Source organism: Eschrichtius robustus, chromosome 5 (assembly GCF_028021215.1).
Source record: "Eschrichtius robustus isolate mEscRob2 chromosome 5, mEscRob2.pri, whole genome shotgun sequence".
Lineage (NCBI taxonomy): Eukaryota > Metazoa > Chordata > Mammalia > Artiodactyla > Eschrichtiidae > Eschrichtius > Eschrichtius robustus.
In genome coordinates this window covers 67,841,447-67,861,579 of record NC_090828.1, presented here as the reverse complement: position 1 = coordinate 67,861,579, position 20,133 = coordinate 67,841,447, and the positions used below count along the sequence as shown (strand labels likewise).

Here is a 20,133-nt window from a genome sequence, read left to right as displayed (position 1 = left end):
TCACCTATAGCCTCAATGAATTATAGCCTCTCTCAGGATATGTAACGAAAGTTTCCAACACATTAATAAACACAGTAACAGGAAATTAAAAAACGGCAAGAAAAAGAAAAGAAAAAAAAGCACAAGTCACATACCCTTTTCTGTAGAACTATGGGCGTTATTGCAGGCAGAGTGACTCTTCTTGCACTCAAACTCATGCCTGCTCTTAGAGCGATCCCCTCCCGTAGATCATGGACGAAATGAAAGAAATCTTTTACAGTTACTCCTTGGGAATCTCGGGGCTCAGTGCAAAGAAACAACTAGGAAAGTAATAAATGTCACTCTGCTTATGTGATTCCAATCTACCAAAGCCAATTAAGGATGGCTGTGGGACAGGACAAGGCAGCAACCAATCAAAGCCCAGAAAACTCCGCCTTTGTCCTTGGAAACACATTCTGATACTTTTGTTTATGATATTTAAAGAACCAGATTAACAGCCATCTAGTTCACTTAACTTTTTTTTTCCAAAACAGTGCAATTCAATGCCATTCTTTGTTGACTAGGCAGTTATGTCTTTACTTTACTAAAACATTTCAACATATGGCAGATAAGAAACTGTTTACATTGGTCTATTTAAAGTGTATAAATATGCAGATGCACTAAATTTACTTATGCTACTCATAAAAGTGATAAATGGGTAGATTGAAACATATTATATGAGGCACAAAAAATAATCCTGAAGTTAGAATTGGTCCAAAAGTGTTAAACTTTACAAGTCATAATAAAAGGATTTTAATATATATTTATGTACTTCGTCTCCCAAACAGCTAAAATTTCTGTATTATGGACCTTTTAGCTATCCTTGAAGCTACACACTTAACTATTCCTGTTAAATATTACCTTAACAATCAACCTAAATAATACTGTTAAATATAAATGGGGCATAAAACTACAACATATGAATTGCAAATGCTAATGTTTTTTAAAAGCACAGATCTGTGTAATTGAGCATATTTCATTCAATTCAAAGCATTTAAATAATCATGCTCAAAGCATTCTCAAAATTTTAACAACCATTTTGCCTTTTTTCTTACAATAACTAAAAATTGTATTCCAGTATTTTCGAGGGTTGGAGAAGGGTCCATTTCTGGTTAATGAGAAAATTTTCAATAATGTCTAAATAAAGAGTAAGAGAAACACAAAAATGACAAGAAGTATTGCAATATTAAAACTAATCTGAGTTTTCATATTATAAAATCCCTTTGGACCGATTCCTTAACAAGCACCTACTCAGTGCTCTTCAACCAGGACACAGAGAATGACATGCTGCGTTCAGCATGAGGGGAGCTCCCTGTCACTTCTAGATCACAAAGTGGTTGTCGTAGTAACAGGGCAAAATGGGAGATTCTCGGCAACTCAGATACAAACTTTCCATTTCATTATCTAGACTGCTACTGGGCAGAGTTCATTTGGGTGTGTTTTATATGCATGGTGATCTCATATTCCTCAAAAGAAAAAAAGAGACACTACAAACTCTAGGGTTCCCTACTTTGAATTTCAAAACCTACACAGCTCGCTCACAATGGCAGCTGGGGGGGAATTCACTTAATAAAAAAGTCACAGACAGATCTAATTTGTAGGCATTCATTTTATTCTTATCCTACTAGGTTTATCATGGTCTTTTAAAATAAAACTACCAACAAAAATCTACTAATACTGGGAGGGGAGTCACCATTTGTGAAGGAAAAGATTTTGGTTTAACCTTGAGTCACTTTTTTGGCAGGCACACAATAACAAAGCCCATGGTTACTACATAATTTCAAGTTTATCATCTACAATTTTTCTTTCTTCTTTTCTCAATTTAGGCTTGAATATTACAAAGAAGTGTTATCTCTGGTCTCAGAAAGGGTCCACCATAATCAAAGCAATTCATTCCACTAAATCATGAGGCAAAGAACCCACCATGTGCCAGGCAGTGTGTTAGGTGATAAGTACATGCTAATGAGTAAGATATGGTCACTGCCTCATAGTGGAATAGAGATACTCATTTTTAAATTAAAAATCACGTTCAGTAAAGGGCTGAGTCTCATTGTGATTAAATGCCAAGTACCAGGGGTGCACCAAGGTAGAAGAAACTACACATCAGAGGTGAGATCACGGCAGGCTTCAAGGAGGAAACGACATTTGCTTTGAAAAGTGATTAAGAGAAAAGAATACGCAGAACTTGATAACTGATGGAGATACAGAGTGAGGTTCTCAAAGCCGACTGCAAGTTTTGAAGTCTAGGCGAATGGGGAGTCAGAGATGCTGTTTTACATCACATGATAGAGCTTTTTAAACACTAAAATGAATCCTTCAAGTCAAAACAATGTCCAGGCTCTATATTCACTACAGTGCAACATACCTGTCCTTAAAAAATATTCTACAGACAGTGAACTGCTGAAGTATGATAGGTCATCTCTTTGGAACTCTTGAAAGTTGAAGTTTATAAATTTTCAGTGAAAACCATGAAGAGGGAAATGTGGCATTTTGTGACTCTATGTTGCCAAAAAGGTCTTTGAAAAAAACTCACATACTCTTTTCACAGTCAGCAGGCTGAAAGACTAATGAGACGACACTCACACTTAATAACAGGCAGAGTCTCATTTTTCAGCGATCTTTTCCACGTGTTCCTAGTGACTGTGCTTTATCTCACTTCCTAGTTATTGTAAACGCTGATTCAAAATTTAACTTTAGCCCATGCTTTTTTTTTTTTTTTACCATTATTATAAATGGCTTGCACCACTCACTAACCTTGTCACCTGAGCCTTAATTTCTTCAGCTGCTGCTAAATGGGGATAAAAAGCTATGGCCAACAATTTGGGGATTGCTATGAGGATCAAGGATATCAGTTTTGTGTACGGTCTGGAAGAGCCCAAGGCAGGTGATGAGAAATACTCCGTGAACTGCTCCTGCAGAGGACTGGGCCTAAGATGCATTCTCCTTAGACTGTGTCACAGATCATTATTTCCAAATTAAATTTTGATATAACAGGGTTGCAAACAATATAGCAAGGTCAACAATGAAATACTATAGAATAGCACTGTACATGATTTTGTTCTTTGCTCAACACTTTGATAGAACAAGAGTGAATTTTGTCACTCAAAATATGCATATCAAAGTTTCAATGTGAATTAAGAATAACACAGAAAATAATATATAATAAGTATTATGATGATAATTAATAATATTTAAGTGAACACCCAGTACGAGCCAGGCATTGAGCTAGTTTTCATTGAATCCTCATGACAACTCTATGAAGCAGGTACTAGCTATTCAATAGATGAGGAAACTGAGGCCAGAAGAGCAGACGGCTAAAAATGGTCTCAGATACAAGTATGTATTGCAAAAACTTATCCAAGTCCGCGAGGTACATAAGTCAATCAGCCAAGGTGAACACCACATCTGGCCCTCTCCAAGATACTCTACTATTCTACTCTACAATATTCTCTCCCACATTGTACTATATAATTTGATGTAGTATTAGCATAAAATGTCATCTTCATACCACCCTTGTTTCTGATGTACCTAAGCATTTGTTTTACTAACTCACCTAATAAATAAGCGTTGAGGGCCTTAGTATGTGTAAAGTACTATGCTATTTGCTATGGGGAATTCAAAGTTGATAACTCCTGTGTATCAGAGGAGCTGACACATGGCAACATGTCAACACTTGGTCAAAGCAGTGTACAAGGTGGAATCTGGGCAGAAGAATGCGACATAAGCACCAGCCGACATCTAGGTTCCAAGCCTGCCTTTCAGACCTCTTCTCCCACTCAACATCAACAAAAGCTCCTTGGAGCTCCCTGAAGCGCGTTCGAGTTCCACCTCTTTTTTCATAATGTTCACTCTCTAAAACCCACAAATCTTTTAAGGCCCAAGACCAGTCCCACCTCTTCTGAAAGTTTCATTGAACTCTCATCCTTCAAGCATCTCTCCTTTTTTTTTTTCTTTTCTTTCTTTTTTTTTTTGCACATATTACTTTAGAATTGAGAGGCAGAAAAGGAGGGAGCGACAACAAACACAGAGTGCCTGTCAAGTGTTAGGCACTTTACATATGGTATTTCATTTTATTCTAATAAACCCGTAAAGCAGGCATCATTTGTTCCCATTTTACAGATTCAAACCATATCTATTTTTTCCAGACTATCTCTTTACCCTTCATCATATACCAGTTTAGTCAAGCTTCAGCTACTGTTTTCTATGTGTGAGCACCTTATATCATTTAGAATGTAGGCTCCCTGAAAGTAGGGACATGTGTAATTTCCCTTTAACCATCACTCTGTCACCCCAAGTGTCTTTATACATGGGGAAAAAATGCTATAAGGCACAAGAATGCTTCTTGATTACTAATTCCTACAAATACTTCTTCAGCCAACCAATCGACCAGTCTCCTGCTTTACACAAAACACAACTTGGTTTGCCCCTCCATTTTCCTCCTGTATATTGTGCTATTGTGCTACCCATTTGGGGTAGCTCATTGCCCCTCCATATTCATTAACTCCCCCAAAGATACAGATCAAAATTGACCCCTCCAAGAAGTCATTCCTCCATCTAAATTATATCATTCCTTGTTTTGTACTTTTTTTTTTAGGACTTAAACTTTTCCATTTCTCATGCCTTTCTCTGCACACAGTAATACACTGCTTTGATAGCTAATAAATCCTTTCATAGGCCCCAGTTGTTTGCCTAAGGAGACTATAATCCTTAAGTGTGGGACCCAGGATTTCATCTCCTGTGCTGCTCCCAGAATACCTAGCAGGATGCTCTCTGTACACAGCAGGCATCATGTTCACTCACAATCAATGTGGAAAGACTAGTCACTCCGGTTACATGGTGGACAAGCCCCCTTTCTCATCTTCACACTTGCTAGCCTTATGATTTAATCTGAACAAAAGCACACAGTCTTCTTCACAGGATCATTTGGATATTGTTTTGCTATCTGACATAGTTCTGTTAGTGGTCAGTAGTGTCGACACTAAATTTAACTGTTGTCCTAAGAACACCGGTTTTAGAAAAATCTTAAAATATTTGGTTATAGCATTTAATAGCAATAAACAGTCTAGATCTTTAGACACAAACTCAGTACCTCTAGTTCTATCGGCTCATATTACTCAAAGACCTTTTGCTTCTCTAGGTATACACAGGGCATCATTCTTTACACTTGATGGGCCTGATCTGATCTTCCTCTATCCTATTTCTCCCCCTCTGCTCTGACAGTTCCTTCCTTCCGTCAAAAATGTCTAGGATTTCTTTTTTCTCATATTTATTTATTTTATTTATTTATTTGGTTGCGCTAGGTCTTAGTTGCGGCAGGCGAGCTCCTTAGCTGTGGCTCGAGGGCTCCTTAGTTGCGGCATGCAAACTTTTAGTTGGGGCATGCATGTGGGATCTAGTTCCCTGACCAGGGATTGAACCCGGGCCCTCTGCTTTGGGAGTGCGGAGTCTTAACCACTGCCCCACCAGGGAAGTCCCCTAGGATTTCTTACTGATTTAAACTCTGATAGAAAGTTTCCTCTTTCAAAGAAATTACTGAATGACTTATAAGCCTTAGTCATGATAAATATAACCAATCTACAGTTCAGTCAAGTATTTTAAAAGTGCCTATGTATTCTTCACCTGACATAGTTTTCTAGGAGCATTATGGCTGCCTATCAAGGAGGCATAATGTATTGTACTGTCTACAGGAGGGCAGATGGACACTTAAAAATAACTACAACTATATGTTAAGTTCTTTAACTGAGTATAAATAAAGTTCTGGAACCATAAAAAAGAAAGAGCTTACTTTCACCATGAGATAGCAGACAAGTTCCCTAAGTGGACAAAAGATCCAAGAATGAAGGTAATTCCAAGTAATGGAAATATATACAAAGATGAAAAACATGGAAGGAGCTTCCAGACAAGAATGGTCATTCTATGTCACGCTCAGAAATTTGACTCTCATCCTCAAGGGTAGTGATATTTGATAAGATGTGAATTTTACCTCAGTGTGAAAGACAAACTATGGAAGTGACTAGAAGGAAGGAAAACAGAAACAGAGAAATGAGTCCTAAATGAGTCTTAGAGAGAAATGGAAATTACCAGATTAGAAGGAAGTCAAGATTTCAAAGATGACAAGGAAGTAGAAATACAGATTCAAGTGGCCAAATACATTAACAAATATAAATAAAATTATAATTTTTCCCTGTATTTGAGCTTCCAACATAAATTATAATTAACAAAAGTATAGGCTATAAAAAGATAAATGTCTTACCTACACTCTTCAAATTTCATATACTTTAAGGTTCTCTTTAGAAAAATAGTTGGATCAAGAAAGCAGACAGAAAACAAGCACCTAACTTTCTTCATGCCCCCAAAACCTTAAAATGACAAGAAGGAGAAGAAGGAGGAAGAGAAAGAAAATAAAGAGATAATTTCCTTGCTAAGAAAGAAGAAATCATTTCTTTTTTTTTGCCATGCTGGGATATAAGAAAGGTACCTTCAGTATACCATAAATTAAAAGAATCTCTAGAAGCTAGAAATCATTGGGATTAGACTGATAAGAGCACAAGAAATTATAGCCAGAATTTGTGTATAAGAGAAAAGATGGTGAAGACAGATCCAGAGAACTTAGGTTTAGAGTATATTTAGAGAAAATATAAGGTCATCTTAAATACTATATAAATACTTAAGAGAAAAGGAATGTAGAGGATGAGACAACCCAGAACTTCCAAACATTATTGTAATAAACAAAGGTAACAACTAATAAACAGTATAGAAGATAAAGTTGAGAAAATGTCTCTCACAATGTGAAGGGAAAAGTCAAAGAAACGAAAAGAAAAAGAAACCATGGAGGAACAATCTAAAAAGATCAACACACATAGAATATGAGTTACAGAAAGTAAAAAAAAGAAAGCACAAGGAATAAGAAAGAAAAGACAGAAGTTCCCTGAGCTGAATAAAGTTACAAATTTTAAACTAAAAGTGCCCCCCGATGGCTAATTTGAACAAAAAAGTAGTCATGTTAGACAAATAGTGGGAAATGTGACAAATTCAAAGAGAAAAGATAAAATTCCTAACACTTCCTGAGAGAGGAATTATCGTTTAGCTGCAAGGTATGAGAATCAGACTGGCATCAAAATATTATCCAGTTTCTCAATATCCCCCATGAACATAGGCACAAAAATCCTTTAAAAATAACGGAAACAGGGCTTCCCTGGTGGCGCAGTGGTTGAGACTGTGCCTGCCAATGCAGGGGACACGGGTTCGAGGCCCGGTCTGGGAAGATCCCACATGCCGCGGAGCAACTAGGCCCGTGAGCCACAACTACTGAGCCTGCGCATCTGGAGCTTGTGCCCCGCAGCAAGAGAGGCCGTGACGGTGAGAGGCCCGCGCACCGCGATGAAGAGTGGCCCCCGCTCGCCGCAACTGGAGAGGGCCCTCGCACAGAAACGAAGACCCAACACAGCCAAAAATAATTAAATAAATTAATTTAACAAAAAAAATTAATGAAGCAAAATCGTATCTGTTCACACACAAAGCAGACAATTAAAAGGATAGAGAAGAAACACCAAGACAGTAAGAGGTGATGAAACATCAGCTAGCAGAGCTCCAGAGATTTAAATTGCTATGTATTGAAATCCATCAAAGTCGAGGTAATAGATGACAGATACAAAAATGCAACCAAAGAGAGAAGAAAACTGTTTTAAATTTAAGAAGTATTAGAAACAGAGAACTAAAGACAAGTAAAAGAGATCTATACATGTGTAACTGGAATCTCCCCAGAAGAAAATCAAAATAATGGAAAGGAATAAATATATAAAAATAAAATATAAGAAAACTTTTTATAATAAAATACCTACTGAAATCTGAAATAGATATATAGATATACATATATATGTATAACTGAAATCACTTTGCTGTACACCTGAAACTTACACAACATTGTAAATCAACTATACCTCAATTAAAAAAAAAAAAAAGATTAGAGGGGCACATCAGAAACTCATTCCATACAAAGTTTACTTCTAAAAGAATTTAAGTATTTTCCTCTTAACAGGCTCTGATAGCCATATATTATTTTGCTCTGAAACAAGGGTTCAACATTCCACTAAAGGCGTGTTTCATACTCTGTTGAGAGAAGGACATCTTCATACTTTCTGTGTAGATATGATCACGACTAAGATAAAATACGTCAGTATACTTTAGGGAAAAGCAATATAAGAGTTCCACTGTCTGAAAATAAGAATAGAGTTGTGCAGTGGGTTGGTCTATTATCCCAACATGGAGAATTAAGCTACTTGTGTAATGTTCATTGATAATTTGTCCACAGCTTAATAGGTATTTAGCAATACACTAGGAACAATAGTAGCATATGCGATATTTTGTAAAAATTTATTAGTGTATTTCTAGCTATAAAATACAGAATGTAGAAGTCCGTATAGAGTGGTGTGAAAGCTTCAGCTGTAGTGTAACAGTAGGGAAATTTCAAACAAGATTTTAGGAAAAGGGTGACAATTATCACTCCATTCCTTATATTTCTATTGAGGGATGCATATTTTACTATACTCAGTTAACCTCTTCATTCTCTTCCACAGTCTTTCTTTCCCCTACAGAAGAATGAGTAAGTTACAAAATAGGTAACAATGAGTTTAAAAAAAAAAAAAAACTGTATTAATTTAGCTCAAACAATTGGCTCCATCTTGCATACCTTGCCTGCCACACTGACCAATAAATGGACATTGAGCTCTTTACCCTCACATGGCAAACGCAGTCGTAACTGAACCTAGGTTATGTCTCTCAAGACAAGACTGAAATGTTATTTCCTTCTTGTAATCTTATTTTCAGACCTGACAAGGTTTGAGGCTGGCCACTGGTACCCTATCATTCCCCGAAAGATTCTGCAGACCCATTTCACTCAGATGTGGGAGTCAAGGTCTGTTTTGTATGAAAAGTGAGTGGGTAGCTGGGAAACGAATAGAAAGTTCAAGTTTTCCTTATGGTCTATACTGATTTCCCTATTCCAAATTTACTACTAATAAATCTGATAAATAATAAACACTATTTTAATGCTTAAAACATAAAATAAAATACATATTGAAGGGCACACGTCCCCAGAGAAACTCATTTTAATAGTCAACAGTAAAATGCCCTACTTTATTGGACTTGAAATTTACAGAATGCTTTGGACATCAAGGCAAAAAAGCCCCAGTAGCTCATTAGGGGGAAATCAATCTGTTGCAGTATTTCTCCACAATAACATTCAACAAGTTTCAGTGGACCCCACTGTCTTTTAGTTACTCCACTGGATGGAGTAATGCTCATGAAATCCTTGGGGAAAGAAAATAGAAATGAGATTTTTTAATCTAGCAAAACTCATTGACTGTAAAGGTAACAGACAATATTCAAAAGTTTTGAACATATGAAAGCACATAAAATCTTGTTCCCATGGAACCTTCTTGAGGAATTTACTAGGAGATAAATTGCAGTCATCCGAGAGCCAGCTGGAAAATTCAAAGTAAAAGGACTATAATAAATACCAAAACTAATTATGGGACTAAATCCCTATGTAATTATGTTGCTATAATAAAATATAAGTAATATAAGCCTTAAAATGCAGAAATGATAAAAGAAACATGGAAAGATAAAAGCTGAAGGAGGAAAAACATGGAATGTTACTGAGATCAAAAGATATTATTTTAAAACTGATAAATCACAGGAGAATTTAACTAAATTATTTTATAATGCTAAAATCAGCTGGTAGAAAATGGAGGAGGAAGAAGAAAAATATTAATTTTATTATTGCTCCTTAGAGGGGATTAATAGATAATGTTTAAAGAAATAAGAGGTTGAAGGTTTTCCATGTAGTTATAGTCATAATGATAACAGAAATATAAACCTTTCTAATTAAAAGAACACAATGCTAAGAAGGCAGAACACCTTGTAAATTTTCTTCAAAACCTATAAATTTTAAAACATAATATAAAATAGTATAACAGTATTAGCACCAAACTTTTATGTTATCTCAATAAATGTTAGAGAGCCAAACTTACCTACTGAAAGAAAACAAACTTTCCATTTGAATCATAAAGCAGATTCCACTCTATTCGGTGGGAAAGAGACTCCTATAACCCAGTGACTGAGAAAGTTTGAAAACAAAGAATGTGGTGGGGGTAAGGGGAGGGGGGGGTGGGCGAGAAAGAAAAAAAAGAAAGAAGGGAAGGAGGGATGGAGAAAGAACAGAGGGAGGGAGGGAAGGAAAGAATACAGTGGTCAATATCATGCAAGACTGAACTCAGGACAGAAAAGCACTAAACAAGCAATGAAGAAAACTTTAATGCTAAAAGATGTGATTCACAATAAAAAATATATTGGTTATGAATGTCTAGGTGTCATACAATACACATAGGTATAGGAGATATAAGGAAAATCGGATAGAGACACTATTAATAGACTACTATCCAACCCTCTCAAACCATGATGAACAGGTGTATTAAAAAGTAGATATAAATATGAAAAATATAAATAGGCTAATATAAACAACAAAATAGATTTAACTGTTACATTTTGAATTCTAATGTTAAGTCAGAGAATATAACTTCTCTTTAAGAAAATGCTTAGGGCTTCCCTGGTGGCGCAGTGGTTAAGAATCTGCCTGCCAATGCAGGGGACACGGGTTCGAGCGTGGTCTGGGAAGATCCCACATGCCGCGGAGCAACTAAGCCCGTGCGCCACAACTACTGAGCCTGAGCTCTAGAGCCCGCGAGCCACAGCTACTGAGCCCGCATGCTACAACTACTGAAGCCCGCGTGCCTAGAGCCTGTGCTCCGCACAAGAGAAGTCACTGCAATGAGAAGCCCGTGCACCGCAATGAAGATTAGCCCCTGCTTGCTGCAACTAGAGAAAGTCCGTGCGCAGCAACGAAGACCCAATGCAGCCAAAAATAAATAAATAAAATAAATACATTTATTTAAAAAATTAAAAGGTTAAAAAAAAAAACTTGGTCCCATTTTAGGTCACAGATAAAACCCCAATAAATTCTAATAGTGGAAAGAATGCAGACAACAGTTTCTGATCACAGTACAATAAAATGAAAAATTACTAATAAAATCTGGGGTTAGGAAAAATTTTAAGACTCTTTACGTAACTCTCCAAAGAAAAAAATAAAAGTTGAAATTGCAGAATATCTATATAATACTACTACTACTGGGCTTCCCTGGTGGCGCAGTGGTTGAGAATCTTCCTGCCAATGCAGGGGACACGGGTTCGAGCCCCGGTCTGGGAGGATCCCACATGCCGCGGAGCAACTGGGCTCGTGAGCCACAATTACTGAGCCTGCGCGTCTGGAGCCTGTGCTCCACAACAAGAGAGGCCGCGATAGTGAGAGGACCGCGCACAGCCATGAAGAATGGCCCCCGCTTGTCACAACTGGAGAAAGCCCTCGCACAGAAACGAAGACCCAACACAGCCATAAATAAATAAATAAATAAATTTATTTTAAAAATAAATAAATAAATAATAATACTACTAATAAGAATAATGAATTTAATGAAAACACTACACATCACATCTTTTACTGCTAACAGTTCTCACACTATAATTCATAGCCTTAAACACATATCTATTAATAAACAAGAATGAAAATAAATTCATTAGTATCCAAAATTTAGAAAATATCATTAAGTTAAATCTGAGGAAAGCAGAAAGAAGAAATTTAGTAAAAATAAAAGTAGAAATTAAAACTTGGAAAAAATGCAAAATGTAGAACTAATAAATAAATCCAAGATCTGTTCTTTGGGGGGAAAAAATAAAATAGATAAATAGTTAGTGAAACAAATCAAGGGGGAAAAAAGGGAAAGTAACAATATATAAAATAAGAAATAATATTAGAGAAATGAAGAAGCAATTAAAAGAATATTAAGAAAATACTTCCCACAATTTTATGTAAATAAAATCTGGATGAAATTGATAATTCTCTAGGACAATATAATTTATACATATTGAATCCAGCAAACAGAAAATTCAAAGACATTAATTACGATAGAAGAAAGAGAGCAAGTTGTCAAAGAGCTATTCCCCAAAAAGGTAGGCCAGTACAGATAGTTTATTTTACAGAGAAATTCTACATAATCTTTAAGGAACAGATGATGTCTCTGCTTTTCAAACTGTTTCAGAGTAAAGAAAATGTGTAATTATAACCAAGAAAGTTAGAAGAACAAGATCAATGAGTGTCTTTCTATACCTGACATACCTAACATAATATAAAAAGGCAGTCATCCAATTTTTAAAAAGTTACCTACAGATCCATGTGTATATGCAACAGTTGGTACTGAAAATCAAGGGAGAAAGGATGAGATACTCAAAAAAGACTGACTCTACCCATTTGAGTACAAAGGATATTCTTTAACCTGATACTAAAATGGACTCCAAAATTAGAAAACTAAAAAGAAATTCCCAAAATTTCACTAATTTAACTAATTGATATACGTTAGAAAAAATAACCAAAGAATTTTAATAATCTAGACCTAGAAGCCATAAAAAAATTCAACAAATTAAAATTCGAACACCAGGCACAGATTGAGAGAATATGTGTACAACACATTTAAGAGAGGACTAATACTCAGAATATACAAAGAGTTCCTAAAAATTAAAAGAAAAAATAAATACCTCCCAAAATAAAAATGAACCAAAAGGCAGATATGAACACACAATTCACATACACATGAACAAACATATTACACCACTGAATATAAAAACTTGAAAAAAATATTCAGTCTCACTAGTAACCAAAAGAAACATACATTAAAATAAGGCACTTTCACTACTGGACAAATATTTTAAATATTGATCATGTCAAATGCTGGCACAAGTGTTAGGAAGAAAGTGGTACTGTCAGACATAAAAGAAAGTAGAATAAATGGGAATAGACTTTAAGGAATGAAATCTGGCAGCATCTATAAAAACCTTGAGAAGCCACGCCTTTTGATATAACTACTCCTTTCCTGATTCTCTAGACTAACTAGCATAAACATTAGAAAGGCATCTGGAAGAATGTTCACTGTATCACTGCTTACAAGAGAAAAATTTGGAAACAATTTATGTATTGAAAATGGTTACATATTAATAAAATATATTGCATTCAGTCTATGGACTTGTAGGTAGCCACTGACAGAACTAACATACGGATTAACAAAAAAGATTGCAAAAACATAATGTTGAATTTTTTTAACTATAGAGCAATAATTTAGTATGACCCCATTTGTGTAAAAAACAAAGAAAATACCTATACTTTCACATATACACATGTGTCAGTAAACCCATAAGAAAAAAAAAAAACCTAAAAGAATCCATGCCAAATTTTTAACAATCTTGATCTCTAGGGAAGAAAGTGAGATTGAGGAGACCTGTGATCGCGAAGTGGTTATTTTTAATGTATTTATTTTTTTATAATATTTATAGTTCATGTACTATTCATGTAAAACTTAAAATGTAAAGAGCTATATAAGATTATTCAAGTTAAAGTTCAAGTACTTAGTAAAAGTAGAGTGTCATGAGCTCTGACTGTTTAAATATTGACAAGGACTCCTTAAGAATACTTACTACACTCCTTACTTCTGAGCAATTATCTCTGGTATTAGCATTTAATGCATTCTATGATATGTTACCCATTTCTTTAAAATATATTGTATTTAGGAAGTACACGTTACTTATAACAATCAGTAAATATCAGAATTATCTGTGAGGTCATCTGTAACTTAGTACCCAGGAATCCTTTTTAAACGCCTCTGGTCAAATGGTCATTTAGCACACCTTGAAAACCTCTAACTGTGTATAGAAAGATAATAACTGCTGTGTGTTTATAACTTTGTACCCCTGTACCCATCAGGTTCCCAGCAGGTTCTTATTAACTATTGGCTAAATGAAGGAGTGCTCTAGTTGTTAGGTTAGAACTTTCTTCCCTGAATTTCCTGTCTGCCTCTCCCCTCAAGCAAGTGCAACAACGCCATTTTAAAGAGAAAATATGTAATATGAGCCCCCAAATATATTTTTACAGACATACCCATGTCTTGCACATGTTCTACCTTCCTTGTTTCCAATTAAATTAGAAAATGCTCCTTTCTATCCTTGGCAGGCTGAATAATGCTCCCCTCCATCAAAAAAAAAGAAGTCCACATCCTAATCCCCGGAATCTGTGGCTCTGTATATATTAGCTTACATGATAAAAAGGGCTTTGCAGATGTGATTAAGTTAAAGATCTTGATAACCGAAGATTATCCTGAATTATACAGGTGGTCTCAAGATATTCACAAGGGTCCTTACAAGGCGAAGGTAGGGAGGGTCAGTGTCAGAAAAAGTGATGTGCCAACGGAAACAGAAATAAAGAGATGTAAAAACAGAAGCAGGGGTCAGTGATGTGGGACCAAGAGCCAGATGCTAGAGAAGGCAAGTAGATGGAGTCTCCAGAAGGAAAAAGGCTGACACCTTGATTTTAGCCCAATGACCTGGTTTCAGATTTCCGAAATTGTAAGATAATAAATGTGTCTTGTTTTGAGCTACTAATTTTTGCTGTAGTTTGTTACATCAACAATAGGAAACTAATACATCCCCCTTTCTCTCCAGTTTCCTAGGAGCCTTATGTTATGCTCTTTTCTTTCTTCTGTATATTTAATTTTTTTTCAACCAGATTTCTCTCACTGGCTTTTAAACATACTGAAGCCCCTAGATTTAAAAATAAAAGATACTAAAATTTCTCTCCAGCTAAAATATCATTTTTTCTTTTACCAACAAACTTCTCCAACTATAATCTAAGGCTTCTACTCTGAAGGACTTAATCCAACCCTCTTACCAATGATCTCCTTGAAGTTAAGTAAAATGAACATTTTCATCCTCCTTTCTATTTGCCCTTCAGCATATGTGAACATTCTTGGCTAGCTTCTCTCTGTTGACTCTCATTTGGCCAGCTCACTCTGTCCAAAAACTTCAATCACCACCATATAAGCAGATGCCCACATACTCACATCTCCTGCTCCGATATCTCTGTGAAGCAACAGACTCATGTATTTAATTGGCTATTTGATATCCCCATTTGGATGACTCAAATGCACCTTAAACTCAAAAAGTCCAAATCAAACTCACAATGTCACCATCTGACACCCAAATCTGGTCTTCTTCTAGTGTTTCTAGCTCAGTGAATGGCACTACCATCCATCTATTCAGCTGCAACAGCCAGAAATTTGGGCGTAATTTTGGACATGCCTCATTGTTCACACCTCATATCCATTCTATCACCAAGTCTTGCTAATTTTACTCTGCAAATTTTACTTTTTGGATCTCCAAAATCAATCCACTTATTTTCTTCTCTTATAGTTCATTCTAGGAATTAAGCGGAAGCTTCAGATCTCCACACACCTCCTCTTCCACACTGTTATCATAATAGCTAATAGGAGAATACAGAACTTTATGTCCTGGTAGAAAGATTCTCCCTCCTTACAGTTTCACCATGAGTATCTGTCTGAGAGTCCCTCAAAATAATCTCTTTATGCACTTTTCCCTGTTTACGTCAGCTACTCCAAGCCCAGAACTCCCAGGTCATCCATCCTCAGTCCCCATATTCTCTGGATCAGTACATCACCTCCTTGTCACCCCACACTTTCCCAACTGCTGAAATCCTTTTACTATGCCTCTGGATCTCACAATTAATCATGAACAAAATCCCACAAAATTTAATCTCTTCCCTCAACTTTGCCTTCATTCTAACTGAACTCTCACTATCACTGAAGATCACTGTTCCACACTTCTCATGGCCCAGAGGTGGGCAGAGGTTCTTCTTGATCCTCATTGTTATTTTTAGACATATCTTCCTTCCTCTTTTCTAAGTTTGCCTAGCTTTAAATCTTCTACCATTAAACTATACCACCCATTATTCCTCCTTGTGGCAGTTGTCTTTGGTCATCTCAGATACTCTCATGAATGGATTGAGGTTATCCATCCAATCAGAGACTAGAGTGAACAGCCTCAGGAAGAAGGCAACTTCTTTAAAACTTCTTCAATTTTTATACTCAATGTCCAACATCTGATTTACAAAATCAACTGGCATACAAAAAAAACAGGGCAGGGGGAGAGAGGAGGAAACACCATACAAAAATATCTAGATATTGGATCAGATATGGACTTCAAAATAATTGTAAATAATGTGTTCAAGAAAATAAATGACAAAATGGAGAATTCACAAAAGAACTCAGATCTATAAAAATAAATAAAATAGATATTCTAGAAGTGTAAAGTACAATAATAAAACAAAAAACTCAAAATATGGCTTTAATAGCAGGTTGGATATAGCCAAAGAGAAGATTAGTGAACTGGAATATCACAGTAAAAACATTCAATTGATATAAGAAGAGCAAAGAGAAAGGAAAAAAGAGCAAACGGTATATATGAGGCAAAGAAAAAAGATCATGAGGTCAGCAGAGAAAGAACTGGGAAAAAACAATATTTAAATAACTTTCTTCATATGGTCAAGATACTCCAAAACTGAGGAACGCCATTAAGTCAAAAAACTAAGAAGCACTACACATGCCAAGCAGATAAATATTTTAAAATAATAATAATAACTAGGTTCACCTAAAGACAAAGGGAAATCTTAGAAGCAGCCTGAGACAGCAAACTATCTTTGAAAAATCAGTAATAAGATTGACAGATAATGTCTTAACAGAAATGATAGAAGTCAGAATACAATGAAAAGACAACTGTAAAATGTTAATAGAAAGTAAAGCCAACCTAGCATGTTACACCCAGTGAAAATACCCTTCAAAACAGAGACACAGAAAGAAAACCAGAGATAATCTGTCACTAGCAGAACAGCTTTAAAATAAGTATAAGAGGGAATTCTTCAGGCAAAAGAAAATTGATTCCAGATTTTTTTTTAAATGCAGAATGCAAGGAAGAGCAATGAAAAAGGTAAATATACTGGTAATTCAAAATGAATTTCGAATAAACATATTAATGCCTTACTAAGTTTAAAATATGTGTAGAATTAAAATATATGACAACATTAACACAAAGGATGGAAGGGCAATAATAGAGTCAACTGGTCTGAGTAGTGATAACAGTACCACTTCAAGGAGTCAAGGATGCATGTTACAAAGTCTAGGATAATCACAAAAGGAATAGTAAAATAGTGTAAACCTACAAGCTAATAGAGTGAAATAGTTAAATAATTTTAAAATACTTCATTAGTCCAAAAGAAGGCAGGAAACAAAAAATAAGGAACATAAAATAGGACAAATAGTAAAATGTAAATGTAAAAAACATTAAAATTGACATAATTTCTTAATAGATTTTCTGACTGTAAACATTCTAGATAAATTCAATAAAGTGGAGCTTTTCTTATTTGAGGGAGTTTCCTTCTTTACTGGTGCTGAAAATCATACTTGTTTTGCCTCCCTGTGAATATACATGATTAGGTGACCTCATATGCACTTATGCATTATAATCAATTCTATATTAGTACCCAGAGTTTGAAATGAATTACATTGAATTCAATTTATAAACTATGAAAGGTTTAACCCAATTTCAATTTCCATCATATTTTTATTTTAAATAAGAAATTTTTATTCAGCCCAATAATAAAAGAATTTTTTTCTATCTATGAATTGTAACTTAGTTATGCTCTGCAATGAGATGAACTGACATTTACAAAACTATTACTAATACTAATGTTGTGATATTAGGTTTAAAGTTAATCCTAATTTTCTTAGGGCACTTAAATGCACTCAAAAGCTTCCTTTAAAAAGTGAAACCACGTATTACCACATCTCTGGGTTATGCTGAGAGACTCAAAGGAAGACAACCTATTTTTGAACCCCAACTCTACCACTTGGTAGTGTGACCTTTTTTTTTTCCTTGAAGTCACAGGTTATAATTTTTTTTTTTTTAGTAAATGTATTTATTTATTTATTTTTGGCTGCGTTGGGTCTTCGTTGCTGCGCACGGGCTTTCTCTAGTTGCAGTGAACAGGGGCTACTCTTTGTTGCGGTGCACGGGCTTCTCATTGCAGTGGCTTCTCTTGTCGTGGAGCACGGTCTCTAGGTCCGTGAGCTTCAGTAGTTGTGGCACGCGGGCTTCAGTAGTTGTGGCACGCGGGCTTCAGTAGTTGTGGCTTGCGGCTCTAAAGTGCAGGCTCAGTGGTTGTGGCGCTCGGGCTTAGCGGCCCCGCGGCACGTGGGATCTTCCCAGACCATGGCTCGAACCCGTGTCCCGTGCATTGGCAGGCAGATTCTCAACCACTGCGCCACCAGGGAAGCCCTGATAGTGTGATCTTGAACAAGCTATTTCTCAGTGCCTCAGTTTCCTTATAATAAGAGTATATGAAAATATTATACATATTAGCTGCTATTATGTGTTGTTAATACTGTTAGCATTAAGTTGGAAGACTTGAGTTTTGGTCCCAGGTCCTCTACCAACTCTCAGAGCATCTATCCTTCTCTGCAAAGTGAGGTAGTTGTACAAAATGGTCTTTAAGTATTTTTCCATTTACAAGGGGGAAAAAACTAACATAAACTTGAAAACACACTCATTTCCTGAAAGAAACAAAAATATTTGTATGTTATCAGAGGGATGATTAGATGTAAGTCCCTACAATTTAAAAGTTCTTTCCAGAAGACTTAAGTGTTTTCCTCTTAAGTACTGTCATCATCGCAAAAATTCAGAGGAATATGTTGACTTGCCACAAATCAAGGCCACCCTGCTGACTGAAGACAGAAAATTATAGCTGCTCTTTCCCCAAATATTATGTCACACATAACAAATTACCATGTAATGTCTTGCTCTACTCCGCTTCTTCACAGCCATTAAGAAACTGCTAGTGCATTTATAAAAGTTACATACTTATTTACAGGGAATGCTGCTACTTAAAGAATAAGATACTTCATATCTTCAATTTCATCAGTGGAAAAGAAGTTAGAAGAGAGGATGCATTTTGAAATAGAACTCAACTCTCAGCAGATTTATTATGGTCAATCCCAAGCAACAAGTCAGTTTATTTCCAAACTATGTCCACAGGCAAAACAAGTTAGATGGTATAAGAAATTTCATTAAAATGCACAATATTTTCAGTCACAAGCAGTATTATATATGATTTTCATTTTTCTTCATAAAGACTCTTAAAAGGAGAAGGATTAAAAGCTGAGTAAATATTTCCCAAATATCTGACCGTATTCCTGTCTCATTAGCAAGTGCTTATAGCTATTTATAAAAATCAAGAAGTGATCATATAAATGATTTTTTTTTAAATCTCTAATCAAAATAGTCAACAAGGCACAATTTTGGTCACCAGTCAGCTCCATCAAAAAACAAAACAAAACAAAACAATCTCCAAATCTATCTTCCTCCATGTAAAACATTACAATGCAGCATTACTATAATGCATCCATTCATTTAATCATTCAACCATATTTACCAAGCACAGGTTACAAAAGAGGCATCGTTAGACCTTAGTAAATCACAGATGAATATGACGTAGTTTCTACCTAAAGTCACTTCAGTGCAGTATGTTAGGTGCTATAAGACATGTACAAATTCTGTGCTTCGGGCCATATAGAGAAAGAGTTGCAGAGATTGCCAGAGGCTTGGCAAAGGAAGAAGCTCTGGAGTTGGACCGTAAAAGAGAAGGATTTCACTAGAATAAATAGGAGGCAGGGAGAATTCTAGGCAAAGGGAACAGCATGGGATAGATCTGGGAAACAGAATAATGTATTTTAATTAGAATGAGTATGTAGAGAATAGTAGGATATAAGATTGGAAAGTTTCACTGGAGCCAGTGTTTTGGACAACTTGAAAATTAAGTTTAAGAACTTGATGCTAACTTTGTAGGCAATGGGGATCCAATGAAGATTTTTAAGGAGTGGTGACATGACCAGAGCTCTTCTTCTGGGAAGATTAATCTGGCAAGCGTTCATCAGCTGAATCCATACGGAAATACTATAGATCCCACAGCTTTCTTGTATAGACTTCTACCTTATAACAAATGGGGTCGCCTTGTTATTTAACATTCTATCTCCCATTTCAACATATACTTTGACTATTTTCTCTGTATTTGCCATATAACACAGCTACGGTATCCAAAGAAGCCTTCAGAAA

General features: G+C 35.8%; 1 protein-coding gene across 2 annotated transcripts in view; it reads right to left on the bottom strand.

Annotated features, from left to right (window-relative positions):
- GRB14 (growth factor receptor bound protein 14) overlaps positions 1-20,133 on the bottom strand; it is a 124,622-nt gene that overhangs the window by 68,752 nt on the left and 35,737 nt on the right. Inside the window, exon 1 of one of the 2 annotated variants that reach the window (XM_068544992.1) lies at positions 135-322. The exons of the other annotated variant lie outside the window; for it this stretch is intronic. Within the exon in view, the coding sequence (XP_068401093.1) occupies positions 135-197 (63 nt within the window). The 5' untranslated portion in view covers positions 198-322. Of the gene's footprint in view, positions 1-134; positions 323-20,133 lie in introns of those variants that run through there. 2 annotated transcript variants of the gene reach the window in all.